Consider the following 22,921-nt stretch of genomic DNA (forward strand, 5'->3'; position numbering starts at 1 on the left):
CCAGTAGTTTCCAATCATGGGAGGAAGCAAACCTTCTAACCCCTGAAACTTATGAGCCAGAAATTTCCTGTTGTTAAGCCAAACCATTATACAGTATTCATTTTAGCAGCTAGGAAACTAAGACTGCACCAAAATATAAAATACAAAGGGATAAATTTGAAAAAAGAATATGCAAGACTCGAACAGTGAGTAATATAAAACTTTGCTAAGAGAAATTAGAGAATACTGAAGTAAAAACAAGAGATGAACCATGTTCATGAATCAGAAGACTCAATATTATTAAGATGTCAGTTTTACACAAATTGTTCTATAGACTCAATTCAATTCACTTAAAATCCTGGCATACTTCTTGTAGAAATTGACAAGGATATTTTAAAATTCATATGGAAAAGAAGAAATATGTTGGAAGAGTTATACTACCTGACTTCATAAAGCTATAGTAATCAAGATAAGCCATCAATGTAAAGAAATATATCATTGAAACAGAATAAAGTAACCAGAAATAGACCCAAGCATATATGGTCACTTGATTTTTTTTTTTTTTGTTCAATTGATTTTTAACAAAAATACAAGGACAGTTCAGTGGAGAAAGGAAAGTCTATTTAAGAAATGCTGCTAGAACAACTGAATATAGAGCTATTGAATATCAGTGTGTCTGTATCTTGCATCATATATACCAAAATTAACTCAAAATGGATTATAGACCTAAATGTGAAACATAAAAATATAAGACTTCTAAAAGAAAACAAGAGAAAGTCTTTGTGACCTTGGGTAAAGAAACAATTCTTAGAAATAACACCAAAAGCATGTTCTGTAAAAGAAAAAGAGAATTTATAAATTAGACTTCATCAAAATTGAGAACGTCTGCTCTTCAGGAAAACGTAGTTAAGGAAATGAAAAGACATGTCAAACTGGAAGAATATATTTGCAAAATACATATCCGATAAAATACCTGTATTCAGATTAAGTAAAAAGATCTTTCACAACTCAATAATAAAATAACAAATGATCCCATAAAAATTGGGTAAAGGATTTTAAAAGACACTTTCCTGGAGAAGATGGCCAATAAGCTTTCAAAAAGTCATTAGAAAAATTCAAATTCAAACCAGAATGATAGTTTTGTTAGAATGTCTATTAGAAAGTTTAGAACTTAAAAGATTGACTACCCCAAGTATTAGAAAGGATGTGGGGTAAAAGGAAATCTCATGACTGCTAGTGGTAACTTAAAATAGTGCAACTACTTTGGAAAACAAGTTGGTAGTTTCTTAAAAAGTTAAACATACAACTATCATGTGACCCATCCATTCCACTTCTAGGTATTTACCCAAGGAAAAAGAATCTTATGTCCATGAGAAGATTTGTATACAAATATTCAGAGCAGCTTTATTTCTAAGAATCAAATTGGAAACAACCCAAAGGTCCATTAGGAAGTGAATGGATAAACAGATTGACATATACCCATATGATGAGTACTCTTCAGCAATAAAAAAAAGAATAAAGTAATGGTAAACACACAACCTGGATAAATGTAAAAATAAGTATGCCAATTGAAAGAAGACATACAAAAAGAGTACACATAGAATGCCTCTACATAAAATTATTTTTTTTTAAAAACTGACTATAATGACAGAAGTCAGAGCAGTATTTGCCTGGAATGGAAGGCAGATAAGGAGAGTTTGAAGTGAGGGATTAAAAAGAAGTAATGGACATATCCATTACTTTGATTGTGGTGATATTTGATGGCTATGAATATGCCAAAATTTACCAAACTGTAAATTTTAAATATATGCAACTATTATATGTCATTTACACCTCAATAAAACTGTAAAAATATTTAAATTTTTTAAAGAAATGAATATTGGTCACCACTGTTCATAGTCCCACAATTTCCACAGCCCAAGCTTTGACCTCTTTCCATGTTATTTGGTCCTTCTCTCTCTTTTCTCTCCTCTCTCTTCCATTACATTTTCTTAAACACAACTCTCTTTCTCTTTTACTCCCATTACTTAATTTGCATTTCCAAGGTTAGTTTTTTGGTTTTTTTTTTTTTAGAGATTTATTTTATTTATTCCTCTCCCCTTCCCCCACATTGTCTGCTCTCTGTCCATTCGCTGTGTGTTCTTTTGTGTCCACTTGCATTATCCGGCAGCACTGGGAAACTGTGTCTCTTTTTCATTGCATCATCTTGCTGCATCAACTCTCTGTGTGTGTGGTGCCACTCCTGGGCAGGCTGCGCTTTTTTCACGTGGAGCGGCTCTCCTTGCAGGGCACATACCTTGTACCCCTACACAGGGGCGCCCCTACGTGACATGGCTCTCCTTGCATGCAGCAGCACTGCACGTGGGCCAGCTTAACACACAGGTCAGGAGGCCCTGGGGATCAAACTCTGGATCCTCTATATGGTAGACAGATGCTCTACCAGTTGAGCCATGTCCACTTCCCGAAGGTTAGTTTTTAAATTATGGTGTTTAAGTGCTTGCCAGATTATGTTTTTATATAAAGGCAATCACACCCCAAGTCTTTGGGAAGATGGTTTTGTGTTTGTTTGTTTGGGGTTTTTTTTCTTGTTGTTTTTTTGGTCTCCTTTCATCTAGTAATATCAGTGTCCCTCTTAATGGCAGGATCATCATTATCAACATTAGTTATTTTACTCTGATAGTGGTGGCATCTACTGAGATCTTTAAAACTCATTTTACCTCTATTCAACTTTAATTGGAATATTGAGCTTTAAAATTCTGCTCTGCTTTTTAGAGTTTTCCTTTCTCTTTCCTCATTGTTAGATAGATTGTCAGCTGTCACTTGTGCTGTTTTTGTGTGCTTCCTTAGAGAAATCTTCACCATTCTTTCATTATAATTTCCTGTCTCTAATCTGTTTTGATTTGGAAAACCTATAACCAAGGGATTCAGAACAGTGTGTATGTTTGGAGAAAACATAGAACCTGAGTAGGTAATTAGACCATACTTTTATGGGTAAAGTGCACTGGAGTTGTGTCATTTATTTTGACACTTTTTTTCAAGGTGACACCTATGTGATGTTACTATATCTCTTTCTCAACGGAAAGTGTAAGACTAAGAATTCCTATGTTCTCAGTTAAGGACACTGCCAATTTCCCATAGAATAATTTGCCAAGGTTGTCTGAATAGCTCTTTTTGCAAGTACTACATTTAGATGTGCAATGTCTGTCCCTTTTTAGCCAATGGCAGATGTTTCCAATATGTCCTTTTGTAAATATCAGTATTACATGATCAATCTATTCTTTGAGCAATAGATTATTTAGATGAAAACTGTTGGTTTAACACCTTACAGTAAATTTGGCCACAACATTAGCAAGTTCTATAATTTTCCTAGTTTAATGTTCAAATAATGTATCTAGTTGTTTTTTTTTTTAAGTATTACTAAGGCACAAAAGATGTCTTTGAAGACTTAGATCTGAAATGACTCAAGTTCAGATTTATAGCTTCAGTAGTAACTATTTAGCATTCTCTGGCCCTTCTTGCAACCTGAAGTATTTTCCCAATTTAAAAGTTACACTTGAGGGCCTGCCTTATTTATCTCTTGCTATAAATGTATTATGTCATGGGTTGCTGAGGAGCAAACACTATTAAAGTGGGTAAACTAGATATTGAAGTTAAATGATCCTTTCCCCACATCATTCTTTTATCTTTGTGTCACTCTTTTCATCTAAGCCTTAACAAATACATCTTTGCTAGGAGACCATTATGGCACAGGTATCATCATTTAGAAGATTTTGTTTTGCCCTACTAAACTGAGATGCACTTTAAAAGGTAGTGCAGGTCTTTCTCATTTCAACACCCAGAGGAAAGAGGGAATGCTCCCCCACTCAACCCATGACTCTAGGGACATGTCTTTAGGGACAAAAGTCAACAGATGTTTTTAGTTCCTTTTTTTTTTAATTTATTTCTCTCCCCCCCACCCACCCACCACCCCAGTTGTCTGTTCTCTGTGTCTATTTGCTGCGTCTTCTTTGTCCGCTTCTGTTGTTGTCAGCGGCACGGGACTCTGTGTTTCTTTTTGTTGCGTCATCTTGCTGCATTGCATCATCTTGCTGCGTCAGCTCTCGATGTGGGCGGCACCATTCCTGGGCAGGCTGCACTTTCTTTTGCGCTGGGCGGCTCTCCTTACGGGGCGCACTCCTTGCGCATGGGCTCCTCTACACAGGGGACACCCCTGCATGGCAGGGCACTCCTTGTGCGCATCAGCACTGCGCATGGGCCAGCTCCACACGGGTCAAGGAGGTCCGGGGTTTGAACCGCGGACCTCCCATGTGGTAGACGGACACCCTAACCACTGGGCCAAGTCCGCTTCCCCATTTTTAGTTCTTAATTTGCTTGGCTGCTCTGCCACATTTGGTAACACCTTGCAACTCTGTCAGCCATCATTTGCCAAGCCAGTTCTGTAACTCTTTACTTCCATAAATCACACTCCCCTGGTTTTTCCTTTACCCCTCTGGAATCTTAGTTAGTTTGCCAGCCCCATTTCCTCTGTCTAAATGTCAGTGTTCCTAAGCGCCCAAAACTAAGATTCAGTATTAAGTGCCCCCTGGGCATCAGGTAAGACCAGGAGGACCTCAAATGCTTAACAGCAGGTCCCTTCCCCTCTGCTCCGGGTAAGGTCCTCTAGACAGCAGCCTCCTTGTGACAGAACTAGGCATGGCGCCTGCTCATCCCCAAGTGGCAGGCTTCCGTCCCTTCCAGCCATGCAATTATTCACACAAGCCAGTCACCTTCTCCCATGGCAGCCAGGCTCCCCACCGTGTGTGCTCACAGCCAGCCTCCCCCGGCCCTGCTCATCTGCTCTGTTGCCCAGTGCAGCCCCAAGGGGCCCTGCAGGCTGTGCGGTCCTCCTCCCGGGCTGCTGGCCATCACCTCTGTCCAGTGTTGCGTCTTGGGTCTTTAGCCATCCCCATAACCCTAGGGTGGGCTCCTGCCCTCAACACCGGGTGAAGAGAAGGCTTTCTTCTCTTCTCCCAATAAACCATCTCCCTGACTTCGTCAAATATGTGCTGATAACTACAATCTGTTTGCTGAACGTAAGCTCTGTATGCCTCTTGCCGTCTAGATACCTCTGTTTGATAATTCTGTGATTTTAGATACATGACATGTCTTTTTCTGTCCTTAGGCAACAGGCCCTCAGGGCTCATTAAAGGAAGGTGCTAAAGGCTCTCTTCAGAAAAGCTTCAGGATTCTTAATGAAGCCAAGAAGTTAGCAAATGATGTAAAAGGTTAGTGTGACCTCGGTTTATTATTATTTTCAGGTAAATTGTAATTGGTAGGAGATTTTATCACACCATTGAAAGAATGTAATTGTTTCATCATGATTTTTATAATTATTTTATTTGGATTTACTGCAAGTAATATGTGTTCTCACCAGTTGTACAGTAGTTTGTCTTCATATCTCATTTTTCATTGTGTAATATTTCATAATGCTTAAACCAAATTTTCATAACATCACTTTACCTACATTTGCAGTATAGTAACTTTTCAAAGAGGGTTTGATAACTTTTAAGAGAACCAAACCCTACTTTGGCTTCAGAAATGAAAGACAAAAAAAATGAGTCAGGCAAATAGAGTGCTAATGTCATTGTGAGACTTAATTTTGTTAGTAAGTTCCATTTCCTGAAAGGTTTTCCAAGCTTTTAAAAATCATTTATTTGGTGTATTTTGTTCTTAATTCAAGGATCAAAATGCATGGAATATCTGCTTTGATCTTCTGTGGGTTTTATGTTAAGAATATATTATTAAATATGGCTGATTTATATTTAATATAAAGATTGCTAAATTATATTAATTATCTCATTTGAATATCCAGACTTGCCTCCCATTTCCCTAATCTCATCCCTTACTATTTTCTGGCTTGCACACATCTCTCCAGCCTTACCTAAAAATTAACTGCCCCTTCAAAACATGCTACCTTTCCAAGCCCCCATATTTTCAGTGTTATTCCTTCTCCTCATGATACAGTATCCCTCATTCCCATTCTTCAGCTACCTTCCACCAGACCTTCCAAATGCACCTCAAATGTCATCTTCTCCAGGAAACCTCACGCGCTCTCCAATGTACTTGCCCCTTCTCTGCGTACACCTCTCTCATACACCTGTCAAACCAGTGCAATCATGGTCTTCATTTTCCATCTTTTTGAGAACAAAGACAGGGTCTTTTTAACCTAGTATGGCTAGAACATAAATTATTGTGACTAGCTCAAAATAGACAATCATCAAATTTTTTAAATAAAGAAATGGTGTTAGTCTTTTTATATCTTAGAAAGAAAAGACGTTTTATAATCATTTCTATTTGGCATGCTTTAAGCTAGTAGTTCTTGGTCTCTAATAGAGGCTGATACGGAATTACAAGTCCTGTCTCCATTATAGATGGCACTTTGACAGTAAAGTACTTCAGACTATGTGTTAAAAGTGAAATAAGACTCTCCATACACATAATTCAGTACAGTAGATAGATCTTATGACAACCTAAAGAGTGACTATAAATAACTAAGACCAGTTTTCTTTTTGGATGAGAGGAGTAGATCTCATTACTTTGTAACCACTCCTTCCCTGTCCAATACTCTGAGCCCCAGGCTGGCACTAGGGTGAGGCAAGTTAGGTCATCCTGCAAGTACAGGGTCAGAGCCTGATATTTAAAATTTTGATATATTTTTTTTTCATCATGGGCTTTTTTGCATTAATTTTTATTTTTAAAACCATTGCATTAAATTATTTTTATCTTGGTTACAGAGATTTTCAGTGCCCCTTTAATTTCACACCCAAGGTGACTGCCTCTCTCACCTCACCCTATCCTTGCCCTGCCTTTGTCTCTATTTTCAACACAAACACTGTTATTATAAAGATGAAGAAAGGATTCCATTTTTAGGGATTTTTTTCTGAGGGGAAAGTAAATCCAATGACAGGCATGGTATAAAGAGTTAGGAGACAAAAAATTTCATCAGTTTAAATGTCTCTTTTTTTTTTTTTTTTTTGGTAGTTCAGATAGTACATTATTTAAAGTAATGAAAACCCACAAATTACTAAAGTAATAATTCCTCTAGAAAGCCAAGCCAAGCTATGACAGAGATGGGAATGTTTCCTTGCTACATTATGACGTTTCCTTGATTTGTGACCAATTACATAAGTTATAAAATAGTTGTTAATAAGGAAAATGCCATATATTACCACCTGGAACTGCTGAAATAGGCCCTACAGAGCAAAGCTCTTGACAGCAACTATTAGAATGGAGATTTAGTTATTTCTCCCTTGATGGTGCCTGGGTCAGAAGGAATAAAAATGGTGGGCCCAGTATACCCTCCATATTTCTAATCTGTTGCTTGGTTCAATTCAGTGTCATTCGGTTAGTTCACAAGCTTTAGTCATGAGTGATTTAGTGCTGTTCTTGGCCATTTTTATGTTGACCTTGCCTTGAGGGAGTCAGAACTTGCCAGAAGCAATTCATCGTCCTTTCTAATTTTTGAATACACTTCTCTTAAAAGTGAATTTGCCCATCTGCGAGTTTGAGATTTGAAGGTAGTCTGCATTGCACTGGTTGAATGTCTACAGAGATAAAAATCATTTTGTTGATGGAGGCAAGGCTTGGTACAGATTGATGACTGAGAGAGTTCAAAGATGAATTAATGAATTAATACCACCACATGACTTAATGCTACTTGCGGATGGGCGGGAAATGTTGTCAATTCAATAACCAGTTGCGGATCTCATGTACCGCGTGTAAGTCAGGAGATGAAGTGGAGTGTGGTATATGAGAAGTCTGACAATACTACTATTTAAGAGTAAACACATAGGGAGTAACATTCCTATTTTATTTACTTTGTAACTTGCTGCTCATTTTGTCTTGCCTTAAACAAGTGAAATTATTTAATTACTGAGGAACAAATAGGTAACATTTCAGTAAAATGGATGAATGTCACATGAAATTTAAAAAAATTATTTCTAAGCACAAGAACACTGATTATATATATATAATATATATGATAACATATTGTGCTGCCAACCTGTCCAGGCAAAACAGTAACAAATGTTATTCCAAAGATTAATTTTTGTCAAATGAATCAACACTTTCTGTCCTGCAAGCACTCAGTCATTTAGTCCAGACAAGTATGTCAGAAAGGGTCTGTGGTGATTCATGTGATACACTTGTAATTACACTGTTAAGATTATTGGTTATTGTTTTATATATTTTTTAAAAAGAGAATAGATAGGGCTCTGCCCTGTGATGTACGATTCCATTCCACACGTTGGAGATGAAGCCGGGCCTCGAACTTGCACCTACATATTCCTACAGCTTCTCAGAGTCCTATGGACAATGACTGAGGAGACAAGCCATGCAGGAAACAGCTCTCCAGAATAAAGGAAAAAAAAGAAGAGTCAGGACTATTTCATTGCTGTTAAACCAAAGTATGAAACAGGAGTCAAATTTTGACTTTTGTAATTACTCCTTTTGAATTCACACACTACCAATTACCTGAACCAGCCTTTCTATTGGTACGTTTGTGAAAGACAAACACAATCTACTCCAATAACAAAATAACAATATTGGACTAAGTGTATGAAATCTCGCTTAGGCCCCAGCCTACCGGAAGTCTGGAGAACAATGTCATCTTTTCGTGTAAATGAATTGGTTAACTCCTCCTACAGAAGTTTGCTACCCCCTTCAGACTGTGAACAGAGAAAACCAAGGAAATAAAACCAGTTTGGACTTGGTTCAAGGTAAAAAAGAAAATAAAAAGGCAAAACAGTAGCAAATATGGAGCTATTGGAAAGATCTTCCCTCGGAACGAGACGACGCTTTCACATCCAAGTCTACGGTGTGTTTAGAGGGCAAGATGCAAGTCCTGCAGACATGCCCTTGAATCATCTTAACAAGAGACAAAGTCCTGTACAATGAAAGACAGGGGTTATAGCTAAAAACTTGTCTGGGCTTTGTTGTGTATTCAGAATCAAAATCTAAGAACAGAGTTTTACACAAGCATAAAAAAATATAAATGCCTTCAAGAGCTCGACAGATAATAGAGGGGACTGGGAGTTCTGTCTTAAGCCAGAGGGTGCTTGTCTTATTTAAAGATATTCAAATTCAGTTTCTTTCAAAATGCCTTGCTGGCTGTAGCAGCTTGACATTGTTTATGAATTCCAAAAATAGATACTGGATTATGTTTGTGAATTGACCTATCCCTCTGGGCATATTCGATTGTATTGGATTCAGGGGTTTCACTTTTACTTGAGTAAATAAATATTAAGGCTTTGATTGGGCCATGTCGGTAGGATGTTGAGTCCCCACCCCCTTGGTGGGCAGGGATTCACAGAGAAACTGCACCACCCAGAAGGGATGTTAGAGTTTGTGAGCTGGAGTCCCAGGAAGTAAACATGCAGGAGAAGAATAGAGGAATAGACACAGCGGAGGCCCCAGGAAGAGACAGCCTGATAGTTTACAGCTGGCCTTGTGGAGACAGCAGAGCAGCTGAGCCTGAAGAGAAACAAGCCCTGGGAGAGAGACAAGACTTATCCCACCTACAGCTAATATTGAAAGAAGCTGGGACCACAGAGCCTTAAAAGGGAGAGGAAGCCTGAACCCTCACAGACATCGCCTGCCATACTGCTTCAACACATGGCTACAGACTCTGGAGAGAAAGTACCTCTTATGGTACCTTGAGTTGGACTCTTTAGGACCTTGTGACTGTAAGCTTTTACACCAAATAAATAAACTTTATAAAAGCCAACTGATTTTTGGTATTTTGCACCATTACCCCTTTGACTGACTCCATAGAATTTGGTACCAGAGAGTAGGTTTGCGCTTTTACAATTACCAAAATGCTGGAATGGTTTTATAAGTGGGTAGAGGTGTTTTTTTTCTGAGAAATTGTGAGGTGCTTGATGGAAAAGGCCTAGAGACTGTTGATAGTAATATGGAGCCTAAAGTTATTTTTGATAAGGACTTAGGAGGAAATAATTGTGAGATGTTTGATAGAAAAGGTGTAGAGTGCACTAAAGAGACTTTTTATGAGGCCTTAGAAGTAAATGATGAAACTGTTATTGGAACCTGGAGGAAAGGTGATCCATGCTTTAAAGTTGCAGAGAGCTTAGCAAGATTAACTCCTGGTGTTTTACAGAAGACAGAATTTGAAAATGGCAAGCCTGGGCATTTAGCTGAAGAACTTTCCAAAGTAAACTCAGAGACTGCAGCTTGGCTTCTCTTTTCACCTTATAATAAAATGCTCGATGGGAGAGATAAGCTGAGGACTGAATTGTTGGGCACAAAGAAATGAGAAACTGACTCTGGAACTTCCAAGCCTCTGGAAATCAAGTTCCCATATGATAGTGCCCCATTTGAGGACTTACTTAAACTTGGAAATTATAAATCAGGATTGAAAATGCAATTATCTAGGAAAGACTTGTGGAAAATCTTACTGTCTGATGGCTCGGACCCCTGCTTCATGCATGTTAAATCAACAAGCTTTTTGAGAGCATTGTATGAACAAAATTTGCTGTCAGCTTGGACTAAAAGGGACATGGAAGAGAGAGACTGAAGGGGAAACAGCTTTAAGAGGAAAGCCATTGAAGCTGAGACCTGGAATTAAGACATCACCTTGGGCCAAGAGAGGAACCCCACCCATATGTACAGAGAGGGTTAGTTTGCCCCAGCAGTGGAAGACAGTGGATGCTCCTGCCCGATGTTCAGGGAGGATTTTACCATCCCAGAGTACAGAGAAAGTAGAGCACATTCATCAAGGATTAGGAAGGTTAAAGTCACCACCCCATAGGTCTGAGAGGGATGGACCTGTCCTCCATGGATTAGGAAAGGCCAGGTTGCCAACTCGTTGCTGTGACAAGGTTGGTCCTATATGCCAAAGGTTAGGGAGGATGCTCCCTTCACCTCACTGTGCTAAGGGGGTTAAGTCTCTAACCCAAAGATTGGGTGAAGTGTGACAATCACCCCAGTGCTCTTGGAGGGTGAGGTCTGGATCTTAGTGGAACCAAGGAAATGGCTATTGGGCAAGCCTGTGGAAAGGTTGTGTCCCCATGTGGCCCCAGGGAGAAGAAACCATCATCTTAAGAATGACTCTCAGACTTTGACATCTATAAGCCCTAAAGGTTTACAGAACTGCTCTGGACCCATAAATCATGTTTCCCTCCCAGTTTCTCCTTACTATAATGGAAATGTTTATATTTTGTCTGTCCACTTGTGTATTGGAAGCAGATGAATTTTGTAAGTTTCAGATGTCCTCAGCCAGTTGCAACTTTGTCCCAAGACAAATTGTATTTCTATAACTGACTGTAATATGCTCTATATTTAACATTGTACTGATTTGAGGTGGGTTTTTTTTTTTAATATTTTAATGCCTTTTTGGAATTGAGAGGGTGGAGTATAACAGTTTGATCTTGTTTATGAATTTCAAAAATAAATATTATATTGTGTTTGTAAACTGCTCTGTTCATCTGGGTACATTAGATTATATTGCATTCAGAGGTTTCACTTTTACTTGATTAAATAATGAGTAAGGCTTCAACTGGGCCATGACAGTAGGACATTGAGTCCCCACCCCCTTGGTGGGCAGGGACTCAGAGAAACCACACCACTGAGAAGGGAGGTTAGAGTGTTTGAGCTGGAGCCCCAGGAAGTAAACACACAGGAGAAAGACACAGAGAAATAGAGATGACTCCATAGACATGGCAGAGGCCCAGGGAAAAGAGACAGCCTAATAGTGTACCACTGGCCTTGTAGAGCGAACAGAGGAGCTGAGCCTTAGGAGAGAGAAAAGTCATATCCCAGCCTACAGCTGCTGTTGGAAGAAGCTGGGACCATGGAGACTTAAGAGGAAGAAGCAGCCTGGACCCTTGCAGATGTTGGTAGCCATATTGTTCCAACATATGGCAACAGACTTTGGTGAGGGAAGTAACTCATGCTTTATGGCCTGGTAACTTCTTTCTTCCCAGACGTGTTGCTCTTGCCTCCCACACAGTCTCAGGGTCCTGCACTTGGTAGGGGGGAGACTTGCTTTAGAATTCTCCATATTGGGAAACGGACTTTGGCCCAGTGGTTAGGGCGTCCGTCTACCACATGGGAGGTCCGCGGTTCAAGCCCCGGGCCTCCTTGACCCATGTGGAGCTGGCCCATGCGCAGTGCTGATGTGCGCAAGGAATGCTGTCCTACACAGGGGTGTCCCCCGCGTAGGGGAGCCCCACGCGCAAGGAGTGCACCCATAAGGAGAGCCGCCCAGCGCGAAGGAGGAAGCAACCTGCCGAGGAATGGCGCCACCCACACTTCCCGTGCCGCTGACGACAACAGAAGCAGACAAAGAAACAAGACGCAGCAAAAAGACACAGAAAACAGACAACCGGGGGAGGGGAGGGGAATTAAATAAATAAAAATAAATCTTTAAAAAAAAAAAAAAAAGAATTCTCCATATTGTGAAGACAAAAGACTATCCCAGTAGCTGAAAATTTGTAGTAAAACTCCTTGAATGAAATCATACCTCTTAGGTCCTTAAAAATATCTAAATATGAAAACATAACATTATGTAATAAAATTAACTTTAAAAAATAATAATTATTAAAGTCAGCTTCTTAGTGTATAAAACAAAATCAAGTGGAAAAAACACTAACAGTTCAATAAACTATTATTTTTCATTTTACTTCTATCATATAAAGTGATGAGAATTGTATATGAGGTTATAATATAGTCATCCATAATGGACCAAATGGAAAATTAATTATTTTTTCATCCATATTTCTTTTTTACTGTTGTTGTTTGTTTTGCATATTACTTTCACCTGTTTTATTGTTTTTGATTCCTCTCTCTCTCTCATCCTCTAAATCCAATCTGTCTCCAAATCTTGCCAAATCTTCTCTGCCTTTCATATTCCAAATCTGTCCTTTTGTTTCTGTGATCACTGTTTCCAACCCACTACAAATCTGCTACACCACCAACAGCGTGGGTGACAGCAGACTCTAAGCTAGTCACCTCTTACTCGCATGCACAACTACCAGAGTGATCTTCCTCTAAATATTACTGTATGGGAATATAAACTGGCTTCCAATTCCAGCATTGCTACATTTGGTTGTCCAGGTTGTACACTGCACAACTCTAATGGTCATCATTTACATCTGGTGTCATTATTGACTTGTATACCTCATATAAAAGAATTTTCCAGAAGATGCTAGTTAAGTGTTTTGAGGAAGAGATGAATTTTCCTGTTTTGTGCCAAGGTACTATTTGACTTAGTGCATATTATTTTATAAAGTCCAAACATTGTGATCCTTAGGCCAGTGACAAATGTCCTTCATGAACTTTCTCCCCCACAGCATGCACACACTGACTCCTATTCCCGATATACACATTCCCTTCTCTACACTAATCTCTACCATCCTTCAGCCCAACCATCTACCAGTATGGTTTCCTGTATGTGAAGGACCCATCCTTCTTTTCTTTATTAATCCATGTCCTTGTAATAACCAGCTTAAAACTGAATTTCTTGTGTAATCAAACCTTAATCACACTTTTACTGTAGTTTATTTTAAAACAATGTTTGTAGAAATAAATGTATACACTAAATATTTAACATTGAATTATGCTGTCCTTGTTTGTATATGACTTAGTAATTGCTCTAAAAAACCCTATAGCTCTGTTTCTGTCCATTTTCACTAAATTATAAATTCCCAAGAACAGGAGCCATATTTTCTAATTCTTCTATACCTCTCGATCAACCTATAAGTGCTTTCTTTATTCATCAATAACTGTTTTGTAAATAGCCTAAAATATGCAAATATTAACATGTATATCCAATTCTCTTACCTAATTTTGTGAGATAAAAGATTTTATAAAGCAACAAAAATTGAAGCTTAAATTTAAAGGAAATCATGTCTCCAAAGAAGTCAAGAACTAGATTAAGATTATGATAGTAAATGCATTTGATATTTTCTATTTGGTTCAGGAAGCAAACTATGGAATAAGGATCCTTAAGGAAACAGAAGTTTCAGTCCAATTCTCTGATAGGAGAGCAATTAGAAACTTTGTCACTGACTTCTCTGATTTATCATGACAACAGTTCAACTGATGACAACTTAGCAAATAATTGTAGGAGGTTCTCAAGCTGATTCCACATCTCTGAGGAATCTTATAGTCATATATCATTTATCATCATATGATACATATATATTCTATATGACTTAATATTTATATATAGTTTAATATGCTTTGATGTATGTTGAGTTGTTATAAAGAAGCTCGATCAGTGTAAGTATTGGAAAGACACAGCCTCTCTCTCTTTACTAATGTTATCTTCTAAGAAGATGGATAAAAAAAGGTTTTGAAACCTTGAATGTGAATTAATTTATTTACTGACAGCAAGGGTAGGCTGTGTAGATTATGCTAAAATTTTCGAGGAAGATCATAACATTGAAAGTTTCCTAGTGGCTTTCCCCTCCTTCATTTGAAATTGTAATATTAAGTCACTGATAAGTATGTTTTAAAACACCCTTGGAGAAAAACTATAAAGATATACCAAAGGAAATGCAGTCATAGTACACTACTGGGCTTGATGCGGGCACTATTTATGTAATGTTTGTAAACAGTGAACAACTGAACAATAGCAATGTAGAATGCTTACACTCTTTTAACTAGAGTCGACTATATTGAAAGGATGGGATAAATGAAAAAGCAAGTGAGAAAAGTTAATCCTCACCAATTATAACAGTGATGTCAACAGATACTTTATAAATTTTTAAACCTCAATAGATAACAATATAAACATATTTTAGACAGGTGAGGAGGATATAATCCAGCAGGAATTTAAATTGAGTGTCTTTAAGGAGACCCACTTTAAATGGGCTGACACAGCAGGTTACTAATTTTTTTAGAAGCCCTTTGTTAGTACTTAGTTTTAAAACTTGGTACATTATTGTGCTCAGACGGCTTAATATTAAATAAATAGAGCACTCTCAGTCAGAAAGTTCCATCTATTTGATTCTGATGTTCCATTACTTAAGAGCAGTCGCCGAGTCAACTGAGCAGACAAAACTGGATTTCTGTGTGGAGAGGATTCCCTACATCTTGCCCCAAATAGCAACTGGGAACTTTAGCAATCCGCATATGCTGTCTTATTTCTTCCTCATTACTCCCTTATGTGGTGGGCATCATTATCACCACTTAAGAAAATGAGGTTCAAAGAGTGTAAACAAACTGCCTTAGCAGGTTTATCGCCGAGTCAGCACTTCAGATTGAGTGGGGCTGTCTCCAGAGATGATGCTTTTCACCACTGCTGGACAAATACTTTGAACTTCTGTTAAAGGCCAGAAGGTGGCCCCTTAATACTCACAGCCGTAATAAGTGATGGTGGAATGAATGGGTTAGGAGACGAATAATACCTTGGTGTAAGGAGCATATCACTCATTACCAGGCAGGGCAAAGGAAGAATTTCCACAAAATAACCCCATGCAGAGTCCAGGACTATCTCAAACTCCCTGCCTCAGAAGAGCAGATGGAAACATTGTATAAATTAACCAGTCATCTAATTCAGAAGCAACCTCCAGAACCAAGGTGAAACCCATTTGTAGGAAACGGAAGCCCTATGAATTCACTGGTTTTCCCCTTTGTGATCTTAGAGATGATATTTTTTCATCTTTTGGAAAAGGAGCAAATCAGAAGTGATAATGAGTGAGTACAAGTAGTTATTCATAACAAGACAAATGTCTTGATAATGAAAAATGCCAACCTAGATGGGTGGTTTGGCAGTGGACCCATTTTACAAGATTCCTTCAAAATGAATAGTAGTTCCACAAATTTCATCCTTGTGAATGGGGGGGAGGGGGGAGGAATCCCTCAGGCCATTTATTTGTGCTCTGTTTGTATTAAGAAACAATAAGGGAACGGACTTGGCCCAGTAGTTAGGGTGTCCGTCTACCACATGGGAGGTCCGTGATTCAAATCCTGGGCCTCCTTGACCCGTGTGGAGCTGGCCCATGCGCAGTGCTGATGCGCGCAAGGAATGCCATGCCATGCAGGGGTGTCCCCTGCGTAGGGGAGCCCCACACGCAAGGAGTGTGCCCCATAAGGAGAGCCACCCAGCGCAAAAGAAAGTGCAGCCTGCCCAGGAATGGTGCCGCACACATGGAGAGCTGACACAACAAGATGATGCAACAAAAAGAAACACAGATTCCCATGCCGCTGACAACAACAGAAGTGGACAAAGAAGAACACACAGCAAACAGACACAGAGAACAGACAACTGGGGTGGGGAAGGGGAGAGAAATAAATAAATAAAGCTTTTTTTAAAACAAAAAAAAACAAATAAAAATTGCATTTGAGGAACTTAAACTAGATTGAGTTTGAATAGTCAAATTCAACATTGCCAGGAAGATTCAAACACTAAGGTCTACCAAAATCTATAAAAATGACCCTCATATTTAATTATAAATTAATTAAAAATTATATACACATATTGTGTATGTGTGTATCTATATATACACACACACACACTTGAAAATATAAAAGGGATATTTAAAAACTTAGGTTCTAGACTAAGGTTAAGCAAAGAAGAGAATAAACCATAAATAACATTATTGAAAGCTAGTAAACACCACAACAATTATCAAACCAATGCGAATGTATCACCATTTATTACGTGCCTGTGATAAATCCAGTACTTTGTATGCATCTGATTGATTTCTCGTATCAGCCTTATAAAGGAAGATGTTATCATATTCATTTTACCCTGTAAAATATTTAAACCCACATCTTCCAAGTCCTTTAATTACACTCCTTTAATGACCAAAATTTTGTAAAAGAAGATGTTGATGTTCAAAGAAATGATTCATACAGCTTTATTTTGTTATCTTACATAGTATAGGTCAATGTTACAGTTCTAATTCAACTAAATTCTAAAACCTGCTTGGTAGAGTGCCATGGTAAACAGAAGTAAATGTTTATTATTAAAGGAGTAACTTGAGACATTGTCTAGTGATTTGCTCTCTGTATATGTCTGTCTCCTATCATGGCCACTCTGCTCCTTCTCCTCCTTTGCCTGGATATCCCTCTCTTTGCCAACCCTATTCCTGGACATTTGTCCTCCACTGCATGAGGAAGCATGGGAAAGGAAGCTAAACAAGTGAGTGGGGGGATGTGGAGATTTGCAGTTTGGTGGGTGTAATATTTAGAGAGAAGGAAAGAGAATGACTTGGCTACAGTGATTGGATATGAGAGCTGAAATAGGGAGAAGAGATCCCACAAAATGTCCTCTGGATTGTAAATTGAATTATTTTCTTCATTACCAAAAATTATAAAGATTGGGTTGGATTTCCTTTTAACTATTAATAATTCTGTATCTTGGACTGTGTTACAATTCAAACTGGACCACACGCATTCTTCCTTACATTTTGGCTATAGATAATCTGTGACCTAACTAATCTTGGAGTGCTTATTGATTTAGGTCAGGGGTTCTTAGCCTTTTTTGTTCCATGGACCCCTTTGCAAGTCAGGTGAACACCACGGACCCCTTCTCAGAATGTAGCAGTAGATAGTTTTATGGCACTCAACTAGTGTTAGGTCTAACAACTACTGTAATTTTGAAGTATTGATGATTGTAAGCAATTTTTTGAGATATGCAACAACTGTAATGTGATATGAAATGAATATAACTAATTTATTGCATACATTTATAAGTGAAGGAAATACTAGATTTCAGTTAGAGGTCAGAGAAAATAAAGAAAATAAGTTGATTTTTTTTCAATTGTAGCTCATAAACCCCCTGAAAACCTTTAGGGGTCCATGAACCCCTGGTTAAGAACCTCTGATTTAGGTTTTCATCCCAACAGTTTCCTGTATTTTCCATTTTAAAATCTGCAATTATCTAAAACAACTCACCTAATTCCATTGTTGGTCCTCTAAAATATTTATACCCAGTTTGAAAAATTCCAGAAACTACTTTAGAAAACATGATCACAGTATAAGGAAGGATAAATTAAGAAAGAACCAGAGTCATGTAGCTGAAATGTAGTAATTAGAATAGGGTAAGAATATACACATTTTGATTTTCTAGTACAGAATGAAGAGGATCAAAATTACTGCTTTAGGCCTTGAGGGACAAAAGTGAAAGTGTCCTTCAGGTCAGTTTTTCTTCTGAATAATTGGCCTAATTGTTCAACCAGGATATGCTCTCAGAATGCAGAAGATAGAATAAACCCAGTGATGCCCTTGAAACTAATGATTTTTCACTGTACATGAATATCTTCCTTCCCAGAACATTTTAAATGCTTCATTATTTAAAGCATCAAATCCAATCAGGAAGATAAGAAATGAAATGTATATATTTCAATTTCCCTAATTGATAAAGACTTCCAAGTGATTATCAAAGAAAGCAGCCGCAACTGTTATCAAGGGATTCGTATAGATCTCACAGTCCTCTTCTGACTAGCCTTAGTTCAGGAAGTGCACTTCGGGGAAACTATCCAAAAATGTTATTTTAGTGCAAACTGAAAAATAATGGAAGTCTTAAAAGAAGGATGAGTTGTGATTGACAGAGAAGAAAACCTGATTACTTGGAAAGTGTGTTTCGAAGGACTAGAATTGAAAATAATGTGTCAGTGACTGAAATGATGTTTGAAAGTCATGCTATGCTGGAGTATTTTACCCTGGTTTTCACTGACATCAGGTCTTTGGCTTAGCAATTAAAAGCAACCCCTTAGACAAAATGATGAGCATGGGTTACTCCTGTTACTGTGGTCTGCTTCTTTTTTTTTTTTTTTTTTCCTCTCAAACTTTTTTTTTTTATTGACTTTGTAATAATATTACATTCGTCCCATTCAACCCCACCACCCCCAGCAACACTCATTCCCATCATCATGACACATCCATTGCATTTGGTAAGTACATCTTTGGGCATCTCTGCACCTCATGGTCAATGGTCCACATCATGGCCCATACTCTCCCCCATTTGTGGTCTGCTTCTGATGCCCTTTATATGAAATGGAGTGCATCTTTAATTACCATGGTGCTCTTAGTCACATTCAGAAGACTTCTAGTTACGAATCCTCTGCCTATCTTCCTTCCCTATTCCTTATTTCTTTTCTTCCCAGATAAGAGCCAATAAAGGCAAGGGGTGTTTTCCAGCTGCCAGCTCTGGCACAACTGCTCTGCCAAGCCCACTGCTCTCCCACCTGTCCAAGGAAGGGGTAGGTGGGCAAGCCACACAAGACTGTTCTGGCTCTCTTCTGTGAGAGACGTTCCCTCTTGGTTTTCCCACTCTGGGTACCAGGAAAGTGATGGCAAATATCAGTCTTTTCCAGTTCTGGTGACTTAAGCTTATTTTTAACTGTTTTAAAGAAAAGAACAGTAATGTGTGCACCAAGCAAATCTCTTGACCAATACACCAAGATGTAAAATGAAAAGCTTCTACATGCTGCCTCTCACTCATTCCTAGATCTTATCCCTTATAAAGACTATGAAAGATTTTTGGCTTCTTATTATGTTATCTGCCCACTGCCCCAGCCCTCCCTACCAAATTTTTGTATATATGTCAGAATATATATGGTATACCTTGTTTGTTTTCATGGATAGGTGTTAAGGATCATTTCATATCAGTACCTCCTGATCTAATTCTTTTTCTAAAGACTGCACATATCCATTGGATGGATATGTCCATATTGATATCAACAGTCCCCTGTTGTTGGGCACTTTTTGGTTAATTTGCTCTCAAATTCAGTCAGATAAAGATCCCATACCAAGAAGAAGACATAACTGTTGAACATGCTGAACTGTCAAGTGATTGTATAAACACATAACTGCCAACGAATTGAATGAATTCAATCAATTTCCTTGCTTTATATTAATATCTTATAAAAAATAACCTGGAACTGATATCCAGATGTGAACTCAGAGATTATTAAATTTTAATATATTGTTTTATGCTTTTTTGCCTTGTTTGCAGAAAATGATGGTCGTCTGAATGGCTTGAAGACTAGGTTAGAAAATGCCAATATTAGAAATGGAGATCTCCTGAAAGCTTTGAATGACACTTTGGGAAAGTTATCAGCCATTCCAAATGGTAAGATTTTAGGATATTGCAATCCCTGACTTGAATGTCTGAAGAATGCTGTAACTTTTATTGTATTTACCAACATTACACTTGTCCTGTTGGGAAATTGGGTGGTAGTTTTTTCTTGCTGACTTCTTCTTTGTTAGAATGAGAAACAAATCAACTAAACCACACTTTTATATTGTGATTTCTCTTATCCTTTGTTACCTGATGTGGCATCCACAGGAACATGTTTCAAAAAGGAAGGTAAAGCCATATTACCATTATATTGTTCTCTTCTGTTTCAACCCAGGAATTCTTGTATTAGTGGGAAAGAATGAAATCACATGGATACTATTCGCTAAGATGTTGCTGTACTACCACAAAGTCCCACTTTATTACATTACCCATAGAAATAGTGAGAGCCAACTTCCTTTCAACAATTTCTCTTGGCAAAGTTCAATTCTTTAAATATTCTAACTTTCAAAAACTTTAATGGTTGAACCTTGTCTCTGTGATATTATTTTTACTGATCAGGTTTTCTTGATGGTATTGTTTGATATTATATCCTTGAAGCTCATATTCTTTTAGGGATACCATTGTTTATTTTTATTGGCATGATAGGATAGTAACAAGAGGTATTACCATGTATTGAATGCCTACTCAATATGTTGATGTTCACTGTATTTATTCCTCATACTATTCCTGCTAGGTGGTTAGCATTATTATTCCAGTTTTACAGGGGAGAAACAGATAAAGCTTGCTTTAGAACTTGAAGGACAGAAGTTAAAACATTCTTCAAGTCAGTCTTTCTTCTGAACAATTGGCCTAATTGTTCAGCCAGAATTTGCTCTCAGAATGCAAGAAATAATGTAAACCTAATGATGCCCTGTAAATCAATAAAGCTCGAAGTCATTGTTAAAAGTGTATATATATATGAGCTTTGAATCCTGCAGTTTGACTTGAGAGTCTGTGGTCTTAGCCACTAAGCCACACACACACTAGGAAGCAAGAGAGGTTCCTTATTTGTACAGATTTTGATCAAGGAGATAAATGCATGCAACTATACAACACAGGAAATTCTAAGATCTAAATGGTTTTTATTTTTTTAACATTAAAAAACCCAAGTAACTCATTTTCATGTCATCTGTTCAATAGTAAGAGAAGAAATAAATAGAAAATCTCCAGTGCTCTATTCACTGAAAACATATATAATATAAATACTCAAACATATGGTCTAGCATACCCAAAATAAGCTTATCTTAAATTTGAAGTGCATGCATTGTATTTTCCTCTGGAAAATCCAATGAAATTCTAAGCCTAGTTTTGATGATGCTCTATGGCTCATGTGGATAAATTTCTCTCTTTAATATGCTCAATGGCAAATTACAGTATATGCTCATACAATGAGCATTTAGAATAATCGCATTGGTATATTAGGAGCTAGTCAGGTGTTCATAGCAGACGTTCCGAGAAAACTTAAGTTAGCTAAAAATTTGCTTCATTTTCTACAACTGGACAAGACAACGTTCGGCCTTTTCTCGTTGTAAATGTATCCCTCGGGCCAGGCAGCCAAAGCCTGGCTTGAGCAAGTGTGGATGAAGCCAGACTCTTTGTTTGGGCCCTCATACCCTCTTCTGCTGACAGATACAGCTGCTAAACTGCAAGCCGTTAAGGACAAAGCAAGACAAGCCAACGACACAGCAAAAGATGTGCTGGCACAAATTAAGGATCTCCACCAGAACCTGGATGGCCTGAAGAAAAATTACCATCAACTAGCAGACAGCGTTGCCAGGACAAATGCTGTGGTGAAAGACCCCTCCAGGAACAGTAAGCTCTCTTTCATTTTCATTATGTCACTTAGGACTCTACAAAAGGGTCCTAAACCCATAAATATGAGGGCTAGAAAAGACTTGCAGTGGAGTAGTGTGCCCTCCGCATTAGTAGATCAGGCTCAAAAATTGAGTGTCCTGAAGATCCAGAATGAGAATCCAAGTCTCCTGGCTCTGTGCTGGTGCTGGCATTCACCTAAATTTTGTCTGCTTGAGAGGAAATGAAGATATTAGGAGAGGGATGCCAAATACGTTTTAATTCTTTAGTAAAATTGAATATACAGATAGGCTTTTGGAAATCACATCCTCAGAGTTAGTGACGTTTCATGGAACATAGAGATTAAGGAGAACACTCATTAGCTGGTCTGTTAGAACAGGGTATTAAAATGGTACCAATGTGAAGTGAAATGCACTAAACTTGAAATCTTGATATTTATTATTTAGATTCCTATTAGTTAACATTTCCAGGAAGTAAAAATAAAGCATTTATTTAGTTTATAAATAATATTTCTCCAATCATTTAAATATTGCATCAACTTATAATGACTTAATAAAGATTTATTGAAAATAAGCTCAGGCAAAATGTGGGAGAATTTAATAAAATGATAATTCAAATTATGAGGTAAGTAACAGTCAGTGGCCATTAGGATTTTTAATGTTATTTTTCCATTCTATTCAATGATAAACCCCTATTTTGGTATATGAGTTAACAAAGGAGGTGTTTTGTTTTTCACACTCTTCCCTCTTGAGGGACTAGACCTTTTCATATATCAACACGATCTTGAGTATCAGAATATTTGTAGAGTGCAAAAGAAAACATCACTAGTATTAACCTTATAAGCTGTCTAATTCAGATGCTGTCTAACTGGCGTTGGAGACTGATTTCAGCCTAGACTCAAAATAAATGCTGAGGATGCTCTGAAACAATAAATACTATTAGCATGACTCCTTCATGAGCAAGGAAAGGAACAGTGCAGACACAAATACCTGCATTTCAGAACTACATGCCATTTCTTCAAAGGCCTAGAAGGAGTTGTACAGTTTTATTTTTCTCGTGTAA

General features: G+C 37.9%; 1 protein-coding gene and 1 non-coding gene across 2 annotated transcripts in view; both read left to right on the forward strand.

Annotated features, from left to right (window-relative positions):
* The window catches only part of LAMA2 (laminin subunit alpha 2), a 588,895-nt gene that overhangs the window by 491,636 nt on the left and 74,338 nt on the right, over window positions 1-22,921 (forward strand). The window contains exons 41-43 of the mRNA XM_071218658.1: window positions 5,141-5,243; window positions 19,943-20,059; window positions 21,677-21,859. Coding sequence (XP_071074759.1) covers window positions 5,141-5,243; window positions 19,943-20,059; window positions 21,677-21,859 — 403 coding nt within the window. The remainder of the gene's footprint in view (window positions 1-5,140; window positions 5,244-19,942; window positions 20,060-21,676; window positions 21,860-22,921) is intronic.
* On the forward strand, window positions 8,171-8,365 carry LOC111764799 (small nucleolar RNA SNORA73 family). Its single transcript, XR_002797317.1, has one exon. It is a non-coding gene; the product is annotated as a small nucleolar RNA SNORA73 family (small nucleolar RNA).

The sequence above is a fragment of the Dasypus novemcinctus genome, chromosome 11 (genome assembly GCF_030445035.2).
Source record: "Dasypus novemcinctus isolate mDasNov1 chromosome 11, mDasNov1.1.hap2, whole genome shotgun sequence".
In the NCBI taxonomy this organism is placed as follows: Eukaryota; Metazoa; Chordata; class Mammalia; order Cingulata; family Dasypodidae; genus Dasypus; species Dasypus novemcinctus.